At 38.4% G+C, this 21,579-nt stretch overlaps 2 protein-coding genes across 2 annotated transcripts; one reads left to right on the plus strand and one right to left on the minus strand.

Annotated features, from left to right (window-relative positions):
- Positions 1 to 630: 630 nt before the first annotated feature.
- LOC135640202 (uncharacterized) lies at positions 631 to 9,691 on the minus strand. Its single transcript, XM_065154436.1, has 5 exons — positions 9,472 to 9,691; positions 9,261 to 9,363; positions 2,873 to 3,033; positions 2,515 to 2,793; positions 631 to 2,418 (listed from the first exon to the last, which is right to left on the minus strand). Exons 3-5 carry the CDS (start codon positions 3,024 to 3,026, stop codon positions 1,037 to 1,039), a joined length of 1,815 nt encoding a protein of 604 aa, XP_065010508.1. The 5' UTR covers positions 3,027 to 3,033; positions 9,261 to 9,363; positions 9,472 to 9,691; the 3' UTR covers positions 631 to 1,036.
- A 4,582-nt stretch (positions 9,692 to 14,273) lies between these two features.
- LOC103980419 (LRR receptor-like serine/threonine-protein kinase RPK2) lies at positions 14,274 to 18,031 on the plus strand. The gene has a single exon (XM_009396830.3). The coding sequence runs from the start codon at positions 14,432 to 14,434 to the stop codon at positions 17,804 to 17,806; it is 3,375 nt and encodes a 1,124-aa protein (XP_009395105.2). The 5' UTR covers positions 14,274 to 14,431; the 3' UTR covers positions 17,807 to 18,031.
- The last annotated feature ends 3,548 nt before the right edge of the window (positions 18,032 to 21,579 follow it).

The raw sequence follows: 21,579 nt of genomic DNA on the forward strand, positions 1-21,579 counted from the left end.
TTATTGGAAAAGATATTAGTCATTCCCTTGTGCGCATAATTGACGTACATTCTCATTCTCGTTATGCACAGGATTTAAATATTATCATATAAATCTTATATGGTAAGAGAGAGAGAGAGAAGAGAATCTAATAAATCTTATATGAAAAAAAAAAGAACAGTCGAACACGAGCAGCAAGGATCATGACACACCTCAAATTTACTATTTTATTTTTCCGTACCTTATAGGAAAATAGAGAAGAATAATCTGACAAGTCTTTCCACATCATGAAGACACACGAACATGAGATTTGGTGATCGGCTGACGGATGAAGAAATATATCAAAGAAAACCGAAAGATCATCCAATTGAATGAATGGAGAAAATTTTTAGAAACACAAATCTACATTCCACTTAAAAATAATGCGGGTAGAGATGCAAGTTGAAGCTCTACAAACAAATAAATCAGTAGCCCTCGTTAAAAGAAAATGCCATCCAACTATTTCATGAGCAGTATCCAGCGTTCACAAAGGAAACAAGCAAATGATAGCAAATCAATTATAACTTTTACGTACACACCTGCCGAAATAATTAAACTGAAGAAAAATTTGTACCATCAGAATCACGCATCGGCGTAGAATTAGCCAGAGGATGCTAGAGAAAATATTCATATAAATTTACAAGAACAAATAGTTCTATGACAAACAAATATTTAGGTGAACTCATGACCATACATTTTGCCAGATTCAATAGCTTTATCCTCCCTGACAAGTTCCCCAAGACGGTGGATGATTCAGAAAGGAAAAATGGATTGTACCGATATATAAGGTTCTCGATTACACAATTTTCTTCACAAGGCAGGACAGCCCCTAATTCACATAATTTACAAAGGGAAGACACAAAAGGCTAAACCGATTTGATTTGATTAGGAAACCTAATCGTAGGAGACCAAAGCTTTCAACTCAGAAAAATGCCTCATGAAGGGCAACACAAGATAAAGCAAGGAAGCAATTACCCGACACTAATCAAGAACTGCCAAGATCACGACAGCTAGGCTTTCACTTATCCAAAGGTTCTTTTCCAAACACCTCCTCTATCACGTTACATGTCGAAAAGAAGTCATCTTTCTCTGTTCCACAGCTATACCTCATATCCCATGATTTTAGATCAGAATGGCCATCAAAGAAACCATAATCTGCTAACCCACTCAGACCATCATTGCGGTGCTCGTTGTGCAAGTTCTCATGGTCCTCAATCAACCCATGATGCAAGTCAGATATATCAACAGCATCACATGAAACAACCCCGTTGTGCTGGCCCTCATAAGATGTGCATGAATCATCCTGAATGTCATGCTCCTCCATGAAATGGTCCAAATTGCTCGCAGTCATGCTAGAATGAAGGGTTGACTCACCAACAATGTGTCTGTTTATAACACCAGAGGGCTGTTTCTCATTGTACCCAGCAAGGTGGTAATAAACACAATCCTCTACATCATCATCTTCCTCGGCTATTTCTGCTTCCTCGAGATCATCTTCTTCACCAGCAACATCTTGATCTGCTGGAGGAGATTCGACAACAGAATCTTCTTCTTCCGTTGAAGATTCACCATCATCACTTTCTTGCCATTCATCATCATCACTGTCTACATGCAGTGGATCCAATCTATTCTGTTCAGCTCGCTTTCGAAGCATGAATACGTTGAAGTAGTAGCTTATTAGTTCTTTACTACTTCGAGTAGGAAACACCTGAGGCAATTTCTTCCAGAAGTTCTTGCCCAGCGATGCAGGATTTAATAACACAACTTCATAAAATAGTTGTTCCTCCTCTTCAGTCCATTTTTCAGTTACAACCTCGCCCATATTGCCAAAACCCAGCTCTAAAAATGTTTTGTGCCCCAACTTTTGCTTGAGCTTTTGTCTAGCTTGCATCACATGCTGCCTCACACATCTAATCGAACCCGCATCTAGACAGCTACACTCCATCTTATGGTAGGCTAAAACATCTGAAGCCAATACCGCAGAATCAGGCATAGGAATTACACATGTCCCAACCCATTTATCACCGTCATCCCCATCAATTACAACATTATCACACGACAGTGAAGTTGTCACTGGGGTCATTGGAGATGCACAAACATCATTATCCCTTATATGGTTCTTAAAATCTTGGGACCCCCACTCTGGAAGATCAGCCTGATGATTAGCACCAATAGGAACATGTTTCCGACCATGGTAATCAAAAACAGGTGAATATCTATCCTCGACTTGATCAGATCCAGTTGCCTGACAGGTATCTCCATAATAACTAGGATAGGAAGGTATCCTAATAGGTGAGTCCAAAGCAGATTCTCGGCTGAACCAATTGCTGCTAGTTGCCTGATTAACAAGATCGCCAGCAACAGCAGCAGTCCCTCTATCCTTCCTATCCTCAGGAGCAACTAGAAACATAATTGCACCATCAGACAAAAATTTTACTCTCCTTAAAAAATATATTACCTGATTAAAGCATGGAAAAAGCTAAGTATTCAAACTACCTGAAGGTGACTCCTCGAAAGCACTGATGCAAATTTTGGACGAACACAATTGTAAATTTTGGTCCGCTTGCTTCGAACGCTTGCTACCATGTTCACAAGTCTCACCATCACAAAGAGATCGTTTGCCATTATCTAACCAAATATCCATGCTAGTGTTGCCTGTCACCCATGACAGACTAGGATTGCCACTGAGACCATTATGAGAGTTGTCATAGGAATGATCAGCAGTCTCGTTCTCAAAATCTTTGTGACAGCTCAAAAAATCCTTCTTCCCTTTACCTTTAAATCAGAAGAAAATGATAAGGATATATGGGCTAATAACTGTACAACTTGCAGATTAAAAGTTTCCTTTAGTTACCTGAAGCTGGTGATTTAGCAGGGATAGCCAGAGATGGAGAATCTTCAGCATATTGTGCAAGTTGATCATCAGAAGCCAGATGTCTTGCACGCTCATAAGCAAATCGGTCAGATGTGTGATCAGCAGAAGATTGTTTGCTATGGTTGAACACCATCTTTAACCTGCATTACATAACAGGGAAAATAAGTTCAAATGGACAAGTTACCAAGTAAAACAATTTAGGAGAATAAGTGATTAACAATATTGTATGACAATAAAAGTTCTGACAATTATACAACTAGCCATCAAGTCAACATCAACTTAAATTCTATGCTGAATTCTTAATCGGGGAAATTTTAATAAGATAGAAGGAATAGCCAACATGGCAAAATCCCTATTGAATTAGTTACATTTTAAGCTTGTGCAACAAAGGAGCAACCTTACGATGCTTCCCTAGATCACAATAACAACTAGGTAAAGTGAATATTTTGATTTGACCAATCATTAATGTATATCAACCTGATTATTCCCAAACTTGCTATGAAAGCAACCAAACAAGAATGAAGAGTTCACAAATGAAAAAAAGTATGAACCAACAGTAATCAAAATCACGTAAGCAAGATGGACAGCCTCAAATGCTAGGAAGGATAACATAGCTCACAAGAAGATGAGTGGCCAGTCACTGTAACTTGCCTCACATTCTGTCAGAAGGAATGTCCACAATCAAGGGAGAAATGATTGGCTTCATAATGAATTCTCAGGACAAAAACTTGTGTGACTCGAACTATTAACATGACCTATTTTATTCTCCTCCGTCAAGAAGCTTGAACTATTAACATGACCTATTTTATTCTCCTCCGTCAAGAAGCAATTTACTGCATCTCTTAGGCAAGAAAATTTTGCAGATATACTAAAATAGGTGAATAGAGATTTTGACCAGTGACCATAAATACATCATGCTAGACTGAAGGGTAAAAGGAGGATTGCAGTTAGGTGCACATCCACAGTTTGATCATGCTAAAAGGAAATTGTAAGACTCAATCTAAGTTGATCCTATTTGTCCATTCATTGGCAGAAATGTCACAAAAGTAAACAGGTTCGGTGCCAATACCAGTTGGTGAAAAAACTGGTAGAATACCACTATGGATCAACATACCAATACATACAGTCAGTACCAGTTGTCATCACATCCTACATGAAATTTTTGTTCCTAAGATACAAAAATGTGGCAATCTTTCCACAACCATCCAATCCAGAGAGCAGTATAAAAGTAAACTAATTTTCTTCAAACAAAGATTTCAATTGATTTCATAAAATAACAATTGTACTGTCTGACAAAAAGCAAAAGAAGCTCTATCAACTTGCATTAGAAATCATAAAATATTAGGTCTCCTCGCAACAACACCTGGCAATAGATGAGTAGATGATGGTCTTCTCTGTGCCAAAATCGCAATTAATATCAGAAGGTTGAACTGAAAAAACAATAACAAAAACAGAAGATAACAGCAAAGATGCTGAGTAGTATCCTCTCAAAATACCATCTCATAACATATAACAAAGCCTCAAACTGAGTAAATCATAAACAAATGTCAATCAGTTCATGACACATATCATTATCAAAATCATCACGAGTCTCGAGTCTCATGTTCATAAGATGGAGTAGGTTGGGCAATCAATAGTGCACTCAACGGATGGAGAGGTCTTACCTCACGGGATGGATTCCTTATGTTCCCAACAATGAATAGATGATGTGGTGCCCCTCATCTGCCAAAGTGAGAATATATTCCTTCCTACAACGAAGGAACTATCTCTGAAAGCCCACTAATCGCCTAAGGGAGTTGCCCTACCAATATTGGCCTACGAGAAACAGTCCTCATATCACAGCTTATATCAGTCATTTTCGTCATATAATCCAATTTCACATTACAATTTCATCAATTTCATTCAAATCAATAACGAATACATCAACAAATCTTTGAAATCCATCAAACATCCATATCATCAAATGCCGATCCATCTACAACACCTAATTGAACCCTAGCAAAAGCGGTCCAATTGACTTGAACCGAATTGATTTCAGGTAAAACCCAACTGAATGGCATCAAATTAACATAAAACCAGCCTTCAACCTAAACTGGTCTAATTGGATTTGGGATGGTCAATTTAAGCTAAACAGACTTAAACCGATCAGAATTGATCTGGAATCACCTGGAACCGGCCAAACCGATCTGGTTCAGCCACCATACAGGACATAGACCGGCACAAAGGGCTAGAGGATGGGCTACGAAAGGGCCACAAATGTTGAGCCATTGTGGCCCATGAGCAGGCCAAACTTGAGATATAACAGAGGATTTGAGCTGAACCAAACTGCGTGCATAGGTACTATGGCTGGGCCACTACTTGTGTGGTAAGATGGTCACAAGCTGGACATCAATCAAGCCACAGCATTGGGCCGCAAACTGAGTAGCACCAAGCCACACTAAGCAGAATCTAAGCCAAGTCGTATCGAGCCAAGCCATGGGCATGGGCCATCATGCATTGGCCTGCAGAGTTGTCAAATACATTGAATCTGCATTAGCCCATAAGCCGCTGGGTTGACATGGTTCAACCCATCCACCTAGCTCAGGTCAGATTCAATTCTAATCCCAAATTCATTTAAATTCTCATCTGCATTCTTTTTTCAAAAATTTAAAAATTGATTGGTTTAATAACTTAAAACATGTATTAGCAGGGAAAAAAAGAGTAGCTGTCAAAATCATATTATTACTAATTAAAATTTTAATCTATTTTCATAAATTAAAAATTCCAATAAATTCAAATCTGAATTTTTATAACAACATCATACAAATTATTTGCAGATCATAGAAAAAAACAACCATAGATCTAATATACTACATAAATTCAAATATTCAATAAAAGCTTTTATTTAATCTACTATCTATATTTCAATACTAAGATCATGCATAAATCTCTCCCAAAGATCTTACTCCCTCATGATCTCCTTCACTGATTAAGAACCTAGAGCTTCTATTGAAGCATGAGAGATCGGCCCATCATTAAATAAAATGGAGCATTTCCCACTAAGGAAATCAATCATTATATTTTTAGAAATAATAACTAATTAAATAAATCTATCCTATCCTAACTGACCAACACTAATCAAGAATTATATCTCCACTAGGAAAATATTTCGTTAGACTTATCCAAACGAGGAGGCAACTAACATGTTTGGAGAAAATTATAATTTATTATACTCCAATTTTAGAAAAACAAATTAAAAATATTTGGAAGTTACATTCCTTCCCTTAAGAAAATTTGGAGCCCAAAATTACTTTACCTTAAGGAAATAAATGTGGCTATTGCTCTATGATATCCTCTCCCTTTCCCAAGTGGTTGGTGTTGCTAATGAACTTTAACATAACATATGTTCCTTTCCAAAATTTCCTTAATATATTTTGATATTAGTCAACTTATATTACCGCAAAAGTTGACATGTAAATAACATGAAATGGATCTCTAATATATTTTCGAAGCATCGAGACATGAAATACAATATGAATGCCTATAAGTGCTAGGGCAAGGTCAATCGATAGGCCACATACCTGAGATTCTACAAATTTTCAAAAGGATCAATAAATCTTAAAGTTAGTTTACCCCTCTATCCAAATCCAATAACTCCTTATATCAGGTATACTTTCAAAAAGAAGTAATCCTTAACCTTAAATTCTAAGTACCTTCTTGTTCAATCTGCATAGCTTTTCAATTGACTCTCTCTTCGTTGACTGAGGTCAAAGAAGCTTTTGTTCTCCAACATCATCCCAATACACAGGTGACCTACAATTTCTTCTGTAAATTTCAAAAGAGGCCACATGGACAGGCGAAGTCAATTAGGTGCACATTCTTATTCAAATTCCCTCCTAAATGCAAGGTACAAGCTCTTACAAGATCATATAAGGTTTGTATTGTCCTTTTCAAATTAACCATCTTCTTGAGAATCAAATATTGTACTAATTTCAAATTGAGCACCAAAGCCTTTTGTAAGTGATATAGGACGAGTAATAAAGGATTTTTTCTATGACAGAGGACTAAAAAAGATAGGTAGAAACTAATAATACCTGAAAGATAATAAAAAATAAAAGGATAACTACTAGACTCGCTCTAGCTCAGAAAGGAGCAAACTCCCAAAGTGAAGGCCTCACACCTCCTCCGTATGTCTCATACTGGTCAATGGAATCGTAACATTAAAAAAAGAAATGTGGCCTCATATTCCTCACACATAAAGTGGTAAGAAACTCAATTTATAAATTGATCCATTTCTAATGATCTTCATTACAATGTTCTAGCCATTTTAATATAGGCTCCAATACAAAAAAAAAGTAAAAGTAAAAAAAACTATACTTACATAAAATCAAATTTTCCTCTAATGAAGATAATATTCTTGACTTGATCTCAAGAATAATCTTTCCTTTCTAATATATCCTTCATTGATAGATTTTTATCTTCATATAGATGAATCCTTAAGATCTTTAGCCAAGATTTGTAATCTTCAATTAATATTTCTTTCTTTTTCTCTGTATTTGTTTTCTTTTTTTCGACTCGAATAGATATTGTCATGTGACAACTTATAACATATACAAAATTCCCCTAAACTAATCAATAAACAAACTTAATTGCTCCTGCATCATATGTTTCCACTGTGTATGAACTCGCCCTGAGTTCATATAATTAAGATTTAGATTGACGCACATCTTGGCTAAATCAAAATCTCTGATACCAATCAAGTAATAATTTTTTTTTATGACAAAGGACAAGAAAATTGGCAAAAGAATAATAATAATAGAAAAATAAATGGATATTTATCATACTCACTCTAGCTCAAGGAGCGAACTCCAAGGATTAAGGCCTCGCACCTCCGCACGTCTCCCACGTGGACAATAAATCATTAAAAAATATATATATGACATAGCACCACTAACATAGAAGAACTCAAGTTAATGATTATTTATGATGATCTTCATTACAATGTTCTAGCCTTTTTATAGGCCCAAGTACAAGAAAAAGATGTAGAAATAAGAAAAATTACAGTTGAAACAAATCAAAATGCCTTGTTAGTATGAACACTGACATGGGACATGACATATAGCAATCCAAGCTGTGTTGCATGCATGGCCTTTAGTATTCCAAAGCATGGTACATCGATGAGATTATATTACCATATTGCATAATTTCTGTACAACCTCACAATAGTCTTATTGTACATGTGGAATATGCAATCATATGCATCAAGAACATAAACACTAAAATGTGATCACATGTGAATATATGGACTTTGTACCAATATACACTGTCATTTTCAATACTGATCAATGAAAATATAGCATTAATTGCTTAGACTTTTACTTATTTCATAAATGACAAAATGTCAACCAATAAATTTTCGATATGATCGGTGTAAATCTACCTACTACATATTTGGATTTGACCACATCATTTGTTACACTTAAATATCTAGATCTTGGATACTTAATACGAACCACATTTGTCACTGCACATACTATATATGAATAAGATACCCTGACTTTCTGCAGATTAAGACCACTTTTTAGAAAGCTAGTGATCATGATGTGTCCATGACAATATCATACTCCATGCTGTAACCTGGCAGAACAAGTCAGCATACATAGCAAGGCAACACTGGCTAAGAGAAAACTGGGATAATAAGCATGTTAAACACACAAAACTTTTGAATTTTGCATCATTAAGATGCTTTTGGGTGATGAATAATTGTCTTTTTACTCCTTCATATAGATAATATACCTTTTCCTATCTAGAGTAGCACACAAAACAAGTAATATTTCATCAAGTGTTTTTCTGGAAAGCCATTTTGCATAAGCACCCACATTTTTGTAATTAACAATAAAACATGAAAAGTATGAAAATGCATAAAATTGTGCATAGAAAAAGATGCAAACCCCAATAAATTTCCTCTTTAATCGACATAGGCATCTAGAACAAGAATGTATTTCCAAACAATATAAAATTAAACTAGGAGCAACAAATAAATTTCTGCAGTGTTAAGAAAGAATATTTTACTTGCCAAATAACTGAAAGCATAAAGACAGGAAATGGCGCTTTGTGCTGCAATTTACCTTTAAGGAGTAATCCAACAAAAGATCTAGCGCTCCACGGAACAGCAGTCAATTAACAAAATTAGATCAAAGGTTACAAGGAAATGGCAAAAAAAATATTGAAGAAAAGATGTCCTAACCCAACCAACAAGCTGACACTTGCCTATTTCAGATATTAAAAAAAAAGTTATAAAACCTAGGACCTAATTACTCCCGACAATAAGTCCAAACAAGTAAATTCAATCAAGACACCTTAAATTCGACAGGTAAACAAGATTTACCCCAAGAAATTGGTAGCATCAGAGAGCTTATTTGTCAGAAATGAAGCGACCCGATCTCGATGCCACAGGTGTAACGATAACACTAATCGCGATAGGGGAAAGGCTGCAAAGAAAATAAGTCCTAACAAGCAAATTCAATCAAGACACCTTCAATTCGACAGGTAAACAAGATTTACCCCAAGAAATTGGTAGCATCAGAGAGCTTATGTACCAGAATTGAAGCGACCCGATGTCGATGCCACAGGTGTAACGATAACATTAAATCGCGAGAGGGGAAAGGCTGCAAAATCCAAAACAAGATGATGGAAGAGGAGATCTAGGAACAGGGATTCGACAACCCAGCGGATCGAGAACACGAAACAAACCCTAACCCTCGGATCGAGCTCACCGACCAGGTAACCAATCAGGACAAATCCAAATAGGGCAAACACTGAAGGTTAATTTAAGAATCTATTGATGCAACAGATCCGGAGATAGAGTGGCGACGTCGAGGTCCCAACAAACTCTAACCCTAGAAGCGTTCGCACGCTTCGAGTGGCGACCAAATCGGTACCGATCGAAACAGGACGACGAGCTCGGATCGAAGACGTCGTCGATTTGGGGATTTGGAGTAACAATCGGAGGGAAATCTGGATCAAAATCGGTGAATTTGGCTGCGAAAAGACAGAAAGGGGGCAAAAAGCAGTAATTATCGAACACGTTCGTCCTTTTATTTAATTACCATATTATTTCTATCCTGTGTCGCGACGCTGTTAGGTGGTGGGTTGTTAAAGCCGACCCAATTTACTAAAATAGCCTAACACGTTCTCTAAATGACACAATAGTGTTTTCTCCTTATTAGTTAAAAGTGTTCACCTAAAGAGTAGTATAGACTAGAAATTGATTTATGGTATTTATTAAACATAGTATGGGTAAATAGCATATAATAAAGAGATTATTATTTGTAACCATATTTGTATTATTTACTATTGATATTTCTAAGTTATTCCTTTGTCAATTCTAATAAAATATTTCAAGCCTTATTTAAAACCTCTTTTTCTCTTTTATTTCTTCTCTTTCTCCTCCATGTCCAATGAGGTTGACAACGCGCTGACGAAGAGGAGAGCATTAACGATAGCAAGCAATGGGGAGCAAGCACGAGGCAGTGATCGATGATAATGATTAATGAGGAGAGCTAGTGACAATAGTATACACAAGCGATAGGGAGTGATGAAGGGCAAGTCATGGGTAGAGATCGATAATAATAAGCTATGGGAAGAGTATGAGATAGCAATGTGTGCAGCAACACGAAGTGATAAGAGGCAAATTGGGGCAGTGATTAACGATGGATAGTGGGGAGAGTCGACAATAGCTATGTGTAGGTGGTAAGAAGTAATAGGAAATAGATTAGGGACGACGAACAATGACAAGGAGCAGTGGGGACAAGCTAGGGGTGGTGATTGGTAACAATGAACGATAAGAAAAGTTAGCGATAGTAGAGTGCATACGCAAACCGTAAGAAAGGAAAAAAAGAAGGATAAAAGAAAAATTAAAGAGGTTGTGAATAGTAAAATATTTATTATTTTTAATTAATTATTAAAAGATTATGAATAGTAAAGGGATCGTGAATAGTAAGTATGAGCTCGAAATAGTAAACTCCTATGATAATATTTGTAGGCAGAACATCGTTTTATCTTCGAACATAAAAGATTCACCTTGATAATTTTCTGAACTCTACGCACTAACCTTCCAGGCTTGTAAAATCAGACGAACCATCGATCCCAATGCCACCTTAGGAAGAGCATTCAGGTATAAATATCTATGTACTTATATAAATTAGTTCCACGAATCAAGATTTGATAATGAAAAAGAAATGCTTGGTTCTAATTTATTTTGATTTAATTAGATGATGTTATTTAGCTTTTTCACATATAACGTCAACATCATATTGTAATTAGATGTCATTATCGAGGCATTATGCTAGAATAATATGATAATAAACTCTATCTCGATTGATTAATTCATTATTATATAAGTGATAGGTCTCAATTTTGAATTCATGTGTGAGCATCAAATATGCTATTTAACATAATAAAAATATTTTTTATTTAAAAAATATATTGTACTACATATTTCCACTAGGATATGATACTGAGTATTTTTATACATTTGACATATCACATGAAGTCATAATCCAATAATACTAATGTAAAAATTTATTGAAAAATCTAGATAGAGAAACTCTACTAGGGTTTTGAAACAAAGTCTATTATGGTAGTCGGTGAGAGGTTTTGCCGGCGACGACCTCATTGGTGAGGTTGTGTCTCACCCTCCGCTTCCTTTCTCTTCTGTTGGGGGTGCAGTCAAGAGCATTATTGCTTTCATATGCCGGTGGTGGTGCAAGTAGGGGGTGCTGTTCTTGCTTTTATCATCTTAGCTTCTACTGATTGCATCAATTAGACAAATCCAAGGTTCTGATATACAACTTGGTCCATTTCGAGCAACTAATGGCGAGTTGAAAAGCTAGACTATATACGAAGGATGGCATATGTTCTTCACAAACGTCATGTTCTTGGATTAACAGCTACCTTATGGTGGTGAACAGGCAAATCAAGATAGTTGTTTGTTTGAGAGAACATACTATCAGCAGGCTCTGTCGACTTAAACAAGATAAAAAACAATTCAAGTATTTTGTGTATTCATACCTATCTCATATTATAACCATTCTAATAAAAAAAATAAAAAATAAAAATAAAAAATCATACTACTTCTCGGAGAATCCTCGATAAAGAACGGAGGATGATACGAAAAGATAAACTCTCCTCGAAAGGTAAATAATATTTATTTCTTATGATTCATGCAAAAAAATAAATTTTGAACTATTTACTTTAAAAAAATTACATTACTCATTAGAAAATAAATTAATAATAATTTAATTAATCGATAAAAATCTATAGTATCATATGGAGTAAGTGCTGTGTGACACAAATTCTTATGAGTTAGGAGTTTACAACTAATTCACAAATAAAAGTCGAACAGTCCATTCGAGAAGGCAAGGAAGGCTCAACACCACCACATAAGAACAGTTACCATCTTTGATGCGAGCTTCTTTAAATAACATCTTCTATAAATTCTTTAAAACACAGCTTACGCTAAAGAAAACAAAACGCCTGATAGACTTACGAGTCAACTGTTCAAGAGAATGGATGTATATATATAATTTAACAAAAAACCTAAATTTTTTCCCTCGTATTTCTCACATTTCTTCTCGTATATTGAGAAAGAAAAAGGGTTTTCTCGGTGCTATTAGTGTTGGTGAACCTATACGCTAGGGGTGTCAGTACGGTTCGATCTAGTCCCAGATGCGCAAGGGTACTCAAGTGGATGCTCAGGTGAAAAAAGCGAGCGTCAGGTCGGGTTGAGTCTAAGTCTCATATTCCGAGTGTCGTTTTCTCTTTTAGCGAATGGTCTGCTTCTTCATCGTTGGGCTCCTGTACACAGATCGAGGTCGGAAGGTGAATTTTTCAACTCGATCCATTCGAAACTTAAATCAGTGTTGAATAGAATTAGGGGGAGTTGAGGTATTCGAAGTCCGACCCCTGACGTTGGTCAGGAGGTCGGCTTTTATACTTGCAAACAAAGGTCAATCGTACATGGTCTGTTAATGGCCGTCGACTCCTCGAGTAGTCGACTCATACCTTCCATGCGAGCGACGATCGATCTGCACGGATCGACACCGCGTGGTATCGTTTCGAGCTTTCCGAAACAATTTTGTACTATACAAGCCACCTTGTATAGGCTCGAACAACATGGGAGTATGCGACCATCACATCAAAGTCCGAGGTATTGAGTCGATGCAATACACCATGTCAGCCCTCGAGGTTTCATGTTAGTGTTGACATGACTGCTAACTGTTATTGCAATACTTCGAAACCAACTAATGGTTGCATGCCGACATGCACCACGAGTTGTTGCAAGCTACGTCTTTCTACCTTTCATATTGGGTGTTAGTCCAACCACGCACGTTAGGCACTTTGTGATAAGGACATAACTATACTTAGTTAACAACGAAGAATAAGACACCGATTGAACGCGTGAAATGTGTCGTCCAATCGAAAGCACCTATCACCATCCGATCTGCCTTCTTTCTTGGGAGGTGTCGGTGCTGGAGATGGTACCTACCTACTTAACTCCATAAATTAATTGAAACTATTTGATTGCATCAATTGCTTTTATTTACCTTCCAAATTTGTGTCGTTAAAGTTTATGATTTTAACAAGGTATGCAAATTAATGTCTCCCGGTGGCCTCTCAAATGCTACGTTGAGTGACGACGATGATAGTAAATTGTAATGTAATATCTAATAGCAATTATTTTTATAAAAAAAACATGCATAACTTATAAAAGATGAAGAAAATAAGATTATATTCCTCCTAACAATCAACCTCACCTCAATCAATCTAGATGAGATCAAACGGATGCCAGCTCCCATATCCAAATCCGACGGTCCAATCGACGGCCCATGTCACTCTGGCGTCACGCCCACCCTGTCGTCCGAGCCACCCGCCACGTGTCTTCCTATTCTTATCCTTCCCGACGCGTTGACGGCCCCACGCGAGCGCTCGCGTGGACTGATGCAGTTTCCAAATGACAAAGAAAAGCGAAGCGGCACTCGCTTTTCACAGTCGGTCGCGACACCTCAAATTTTAGCTCACGGGCTCGAATAGTGGGCCCCGCTTCCTGGGTGCCCTGTAAATTGGGTGCACCGTGGGTGCCTTCAGTAGTGCCCGTTTGGATTTGTCCACGGTGGGAGAGAGCACCGGCAGCAGCAAAGCAGTGGGAACCTAGAGAATGGACGCGGTTTCTGGATACCCATTTCGCGAGCCACGAGATCTTGATAGACTCGGGTTGGCCTATCGGTTTATTGGGGGTGTAAATGTGTGTGTTCCAATAAGATGTACATTTAGATGAGACAAAAAGATAAAAGAGTGGGAGTCGAGTGTAGTAGTAGTAGAAGCAGAAGAAGACGACGAAGAAGCGCTCTCCCAAAAAAGTCCCTTTCGTTCTAGAAAATTACTTTTTTAGTCTCCGTCGTCTCTCACTCTTCACCCTTTGTCTCTCCCCTCGATAACCAGGGCTGGGGTTTCTTTTTCCGTCCTAACGTTGGCGTAGGGGCTCCGATTCCCCTTAGGATGCGCCGGACGCTGGCGATGCCACGCCGCCGGATTCCTCCTACCTCCCTAGTCCGTGTCTTCCTCCTCATAATCCCATTCGCCGCCGCCTCCGCCTCCGCCGTCGTTTCTTCGTCCTCACTTGATGCCGCTTCCCGCTCGGCCGAGAGGGTTGCCCTCCTTCAGTTCAAGGCCTCTGTCGTCTCCGACCCCGCCGGTCTCCTCGCCCTCTGGTCCAACGCAACCGGCTCCGACCACTGTGTCTGGCCCGGCGTCTCCTGCGACGCGAGATCGAGGGTCGTGGCCCTCAACATCTCTACCGATGTTGGTCGTTTCCCTTCGTCCTGCTCTCGGTCCGGTCCGTTCTGGCGGCGCTGTCCGGATTCCTGCAGGCGGTTGTCCGGAAAGCTGAGCCCCGGCATTGGAGCGCTTGTGGAGCTTAAAGTCCTCTCCTTTCCGTTCCATGCCTTCGGTGGCGAGATCCCTAGTGAGATCTGGGGATTGGAGAAGCTCGAGGTGGTCGATTTTGAAGCCAACCTGCTCTCCGGCTTTCTCCCATCGAATTTACCACCTAGTTTAAGAGTGCTGAACCTGGCTTCGAATCTGATCCGTGGTGAGATCCCACTGTCTCTTTCTAGTTATGTTCGTTTGGAAACCCTGGACCTCTCCGGCAACCAGCTCAATGGCACAATCCCTGGTTTCGTTGGCGATTTTCTTAACCTCAGAGAACTATATCTATCTTCGAATCAGCTCAGTGGTTCGATTCCAGATGAGCTGGGAGATGGTTGCCGGAGTTTGCAGCATTTGGACCTGTCCGGTAACATTCTGGTCGGTAGCATTCCTCGTAGCTTGGGAGATTGCAGTGAGCTCCGCTCACTCATACTATCATCTAATCTGTTGGATGATGTTATTCCTCCAGAGTTGGGCCGGTTGAGAAAGCTCCAAGTTTTAGATGTTTCGAGGAACTGTCTGAGTGGCCCTGTGCCTGCTGAACTTGGAGGGTGCTTTGAGTTATCTGTTATCGTTCTTTCAAACCCGTACAATCCAACAATTCTTTCTGTTAATTCAAGCAATGTTGACGCTGATGAGTTCAATTATTTCCAAGGTAGGATCAATGACAATATCACAGCCCTGCCAAATCTTAGAGTGCTATGGGCACCGAAGGCGATGCTACAAGGGGAGATTCCAAGCAGTTGGGGTACTTGCGAGAGCTTAAAAATTGTTAATCTAGGGGAAAATCTCTTCACTGGGGGTATTCCCAAAGCATTTGGTCAGTGCCAGAATCTTAAATTTCTTAACTTGAGCTCAAACAAGTTGACAGGTTGGCTGGATCAGGATCTTCCTGTCCCTTGTATGGATGTTTTTGATCTTAGTGGTAATCGTCTGTCTGGTTCCATCCCAAGCTTTAACTTGAAATCTTGCCCTTCATCAAAGTTGCTGCTAGATGACCTAGGATCTGGGTATTCTTCATTCTTTTCATATACAACACTGGCTGCAATCTCGTTGGATATGTATGATTTTGGTGATGATATTACAGTTTTCCATAACTTTGGACAAAATAAGTTCACTGGCGTCCTACCATCTTTACCACTTTCAACTGATAGATATGGGAAGGAGGTTGTCTATGCTTTCCTCGCTAATGGTAATAATCTTGTTGGGCCATTAAGTGATGTCATATTTAATAAGTGCAATGAGGTCAAAGCATTCATCGACAACTTAAGTAATAACTGGATTTCTGGACAATTTCCAACAAAAGCTGGTGCCATGTGCCTGCCTCTTGTGGTTTTTGATGTTTCTTGTAATAATATTACTGGAGTGATTCCTCAAGGTTTTGGATTCTTGGAAGGCATTATCAGTTTAGATTTCAGCAGAAACCATCTTGAAGGTGAGATTCCTGCAAAGTTTGAGAATTTGAAGCATCTGCAGTATCTCTCACTGGGAAAGAATAATCTTAAAGGCAACATTCCTGCTGGTTTCGGTCAATTGCATCATCTTAAGTATTTTGATCTTTCTTCCAATTATCTTTCAGGGAAAATTCCCACTGACCTTGTCGACCTGAAAAATCTTACTATTCTTCTTCTCGACAACAATAATCTTTCTGGAACAATTCCTTTGAATTTAGCTAGAATGACATCTTTAACAAAGTTTAATGTGTCATTCAATAACTTGTCTGGGCCATTACCAATGAACGCCAGTATGTTGACATGTGATAGTGTTCTTGGAAACCCTTTGATCCACTCTTGTCCTGTAAATACTGTATCTGTCCCATCACTTTCTGGCCGGCAAGGGCGCAGCACACAGGATTACACTGGTTCTTCACCTATAAGGCCAACAAATGATAGTAACAATACTGGTTTCAGCACTGTAGAAATTGCTTCAATAGCATCAGCAGCAGCCGTCGTTTCTGTTCTTTTAGCTTTAATTGTCCTCTACATATACACAAGAAAATGTGCGCCAAGATTTGCAGCCCAGTCTTCAAGAAGAAGAGAGGTTACACTTTTCACAGATATTGGAACACCAGTTACTTTTGAGAGTGTTGTTCGAGCCACTGGCAACTTTAATGCAAGCAATTGCGTCGGACATGGAGGCTTTGGAGCAACTTACAAGGCTGAAATTTCACCTGGAGTATTAGTGGCCATAAAAAGACTTTCTCTAGGAAGATTTCAAGGAGTACAACAATTCCATGCAGAGATTAAAACACTTGGGAGATTGCGCCACCCAAATCTTGTTACTTTGATAGGGTATCATCTTAGTGAGGAGGAAATGTTTCTCATTTATAACTACCTTTCAGGAGGAAATCTTGAGAGGTTTATACAAGAAAGGCACAAAAGAGCTGTTGATTGGAGGGTACTCCATAGAATTGCTATGGATATTGCATGTGCACTTGCTTACCTGCATGACCATTGTGTGCCCCGTATCCTCCACCGGGATGTTAAACCAAGCAACATTTTGTTGGACAATTACAAAGCTTATCTCTCTGATTTTGGATTGGCAAGGCTTCTAGGCAACTCAGAAACACATGCAACTACCGGTGTAGCTGGAACTTTTGGTTATGTTGCTCCAGAGTATGCAATGACTTGTCGTGTTTCTGATAAGGCTGATGTATACAGCTACGGTGTGGTACTGATGGAGTTGATATCAGACAAAAAAGCATTGGATCCTTCATTTTCTCCATACGGAAATGGCTTTAATATTGTTGCTTGGGCTTGCATGCTACTCCGCCAGGGGCGGGCCCGTGAATTCTTCATGGAAGGGCTGTGGGATGTTGGGCCTCATGATGCTTTGGTGGACACATTGCATTTAGCTGTCAGGTGTACAGTTGATTCACTTTCTATCAGACCGACTATGAAGCAAGTTGTTCAACAGCTAAAGCAACTTCAGCCTCCTACTTGCTAGCACCAATATTAGCTGCATGATTAACCCATTCAGTATTGGTTGTAATTTCGACTTTAAGTGGTCCATTTTTTTATCACCTTCAAGAAGAAGCTAAGTTGTAGCTGTTGCCAGTGAATTATAAAATTTTTTAGTCCTTTCTCAGAGGCTCACTGATATATCTGCAAAGGAAACAAGAAAAGGTCAGTTGTATATTAACCAGATTAATTGAGAGAGAATTTTCATAGACTTCTGTGAAGTATTTTTCCAACTTTTCTTTGGTAACTGACACATTTAGGTGGTTCCGCTACTAAGATATTTGATTATTCTGCCATAACAAGAGACATACAAAATACATGAGCATTACGGAATCCAAATGTTTAATAAATTGCTTTTTGTCAAGCACATGAGTTTTGCATACATCCTTGACTAAAAAATTTACCATGATAGCTAGAAATGAAATTAGTTGTTTCACCAAGTTATTGTTCTGTACTTCTATGAATATCATAAAAGTAATGTGTTGACCTTGATTATTGATGTTGGAAGAAAATATATATGCTTTATAATGTTCTGGAAAAATTACATTACTCATAGGTCATGTTTCTTTTGGATACTATGTGATGCTGACATACGTTCGTGGAAGGCTCACATAGGAAGGGTGGAAACAAGTGTAAAGGTAATACTTCTGCCTAACAATTTTTTTGTCAGCTTTATGATCTGTGATGCATCTGCTAACATTTTAAAGTTTCAGCCATCAGTGGAGGCTAGTTGGAAAATTTTCTACTAAGTTTTGCATTAGCAGAAAGAAACTGTAGGAAGTGTGTGTATCATGGCCCTAGAGTTGAACTGACCTTGTTTATCAACTATTGTTCCCTTAAATGTGATGTCTTCGTCACTTCCTATACTTATGTTGCAGTTCTTCTTATTTTACCAAGCTTAGACATAATTCACGTTTTGAGGGTAGGCATTGGTATCGTGGGTGATGGTTTTGCTTGGACCATTACGTAATGGGTGGTATGTACAGTGGTAGGCATGAACTCGTGCCCCTGTTTTGGTTAGTTCAGTTCCACAAATAGAAAAGGAAAAAAATATTTAACAGGATTACAAGCCCTCTTCCCCATAGTTGCTCACGGACAAACCTGTGAGTTGTTGCCGCTCATCACCCATCGCCTATCATCGACTTCAAGTATGCTTTTTCTCCTACTCTTCCTCCTCTTACTCTTCTTCCTTTTCCTTATATATTTTCTTTTGTCGCCTTCTATTGTTCCTTCCTCTTCCTTCATCATCTCTTTTTCCTTCCTCTTCCTTCATTGCCTCCTCTTCTTCCTTCTTCTTCCTCCACTGTCACCTCTTCTTCCTTCTTCCTCTACTACCTCCTCTCCTTCCTTATTCTTCCTCCTCTTCCTCATCACCATACCTTCCTTCCTCTTTTCCTTCTTCCTCTTCAAGTCTTTGGTACATTCTAGTGTATCATGCATCTATACATTGGTACCAACTGATTCGTACCGATCCGACTAGGGACCAATATGCGATACGAGATAAAAAATCTTGGTGCAATAGTAAGGTTGCTTCTTTGCGAGAGATCATAGTTTGAGTCATAGAAATGACCTCTCTATATTTAGAGATAAGACTGATCTTCCCAGACCTCGCATTGGTGGGAACCTCTTGCATTGTATTATATCATTTGTGGGAGATACGCCTTTTTTATTTGGTTTGGATTTCAACGGCGGTTAAAATTTTCTTTATCCTTTACCTGGGTTACCTGGGTGGATTATATCAATTGCTTTCTTCTTGTACTTCACAAGATGTAAATCAACAATTTCACCACTATAAGCTGTCATGGCAATGTTTAGTATCTTCACTCAGCCTGTTGTGCATGTTTTTTAAGGGCACTTGCACAAGGTGGATAATATTTCACTTTTCATAGGTCTCATAATCGATGCTTTTTTTCTTGTCAAGTTTACTGAGAGATGATTATGAGAATCTATGCTATCCAGAACTCTTAGTTTTGATTGTGACATATCATTTCTGCATCATCAAACGTGTGATTCTCATCGTACAGTGAACCCAATCCTCCTTTAAATATCTAGGTCTTTTGCGCTTTCAGTTATAGCATATGATGTGTTTTGTGATACAAGGATCAAGCGTCAACCAGTAGATCCATTTTTGTTGTAGCAGTCTCTGCCTTGTTCTTTTATGTGCTCATTATGATATTGGTTTTTATTCTAAACATGTGAATCTTCTGAAGAACCAGTGAAAATAAAAAGAAGCAAACATGTTGCCATAAGACAGGTTGGATAATAACTATTCCATGTTGCAATTAGTTGTATCTTTAAATTAATTAATCTTTGTGATGATATTGATCTTTGTAGCTTGGAATTGGAAAGGGAAAAAATTTCATAAGGAAAGAAGATATATAGAAAATAGTTTCATTATAAAATTGATCCCAGACCTAGTATTAGATCTTGAACTTCAAGCCAAATTTGAACCCTAGTAAGACCGTCAAGTCGCATGCAAAACCAAGAGCAGAAAGTCTTCATTAATGGATGCTGCAGATGACAGCATTATAACATGGATGTGGTCCTACTTCCTATGTCTTATTTGTGCTTAGTGTTATGTCTGGTAATTGATTTATCTTTAGTTCGTCTGACTTTTCACGAGAATTTGTAATCGAGTTGTGTTCATTTTAGTCATCTAGTTTTTGTATCTAATGCCAAACAATAACAAGAAGCACACCTGTGCATGTGTTTTTGTTGAATCTTTTTCACTGCTGGTCTCAAACTTAGAAAAGGGAAGAGAGCTGCTTTTGAACAGCTAACAGTCAACAGAGTCTATAACAGCTAACAGTCTAACCAGAAAACCCATGTCTTCTCTTAAGATGTCAAAGGGTGATAACCTAGAACTAGAAGCTAAAAGTTTCATCACGCCATCCCATTCATCAATAAGCGCACTAGAACAATTGAAGTAGCCTAACTGGAAGAAAGTAGTTTAATTACAGGGCCATATTTCACCTAATTAGAACCAGTTGAGTAGAATTGTATTCATTGGACTTCAATATACCTAAACAAATCAAGCTTCAACCAAAGCTGATCCTAGTATTTAGCTCAACTCCCATCTAATTTGATGGGAATTTTCATGACTTGAGTTGCGGTCTTTGAAACCATGGCATTTGCTTTTGGATTCCGGATTGGCACAGCACTCTGCTGATCCAATCTGTTCCTTTCTTGTAGATCTTGTGCCAAACTGAGATTGTGATCTGAGAGTTGCATTCTTCATGTTGTTGGTTCACTCTGGTTGTGTAGCCTTTTTAACTTTTTGTTGTGGCTTTTGTGTGAAACCGAGATTGCCATCTTGTTTTTGCTGAGCCCGAGATGGAAAAGCCCATTGATCTCAAACCTATTGCTGATGCTGATGCTGATGGAGAATGGTGAAGTCAGAGAGATGTGGAGGGAGTGAGTCTTCTCTAGTTAAACCACTGACATTTTTTGTTTTAGAGTATGTTGAGCTGATGCTTAATATTATTACTAGTTGTGGAGACCCTGTTTGTGAAGAGAATGGTCGAGTAAGAGATGTTTGGGTTCTGCACCTATGGATGTTATCTGTTCTGCTTCTGCACGTACATATAGATTTCTTTTAAAACATCACTAGTTGGTCATGCTGATACTACTACTTGTTTATATCTGAAACAAAATCATAGAATATAGCTTCTGCATTCTTTATATTGATGAGGTATGAAGAGTATATTTTAGCCCTCAGGCTCGAGACTCTTTCAAGTAAGATTGCTTCATCGTAACCTA

Source organism: Musa acuminata, chromosome BXJ1-4, assembly GCF_036884655.1.
Source record: "Musa acuminata AAA Group cultivar baxijiao chromosome BXJ1-4, Cavendish_Baxijiao_AAA, whole genome shotgun sequence".
Classification (NCBI taxonomy): domain Eukaryota; kingdom Viridiplantae; phylum Streptophyta; class Magnoliopsida; order Zingiberales; family Musaceae; genus Musa; species Musa acuminata.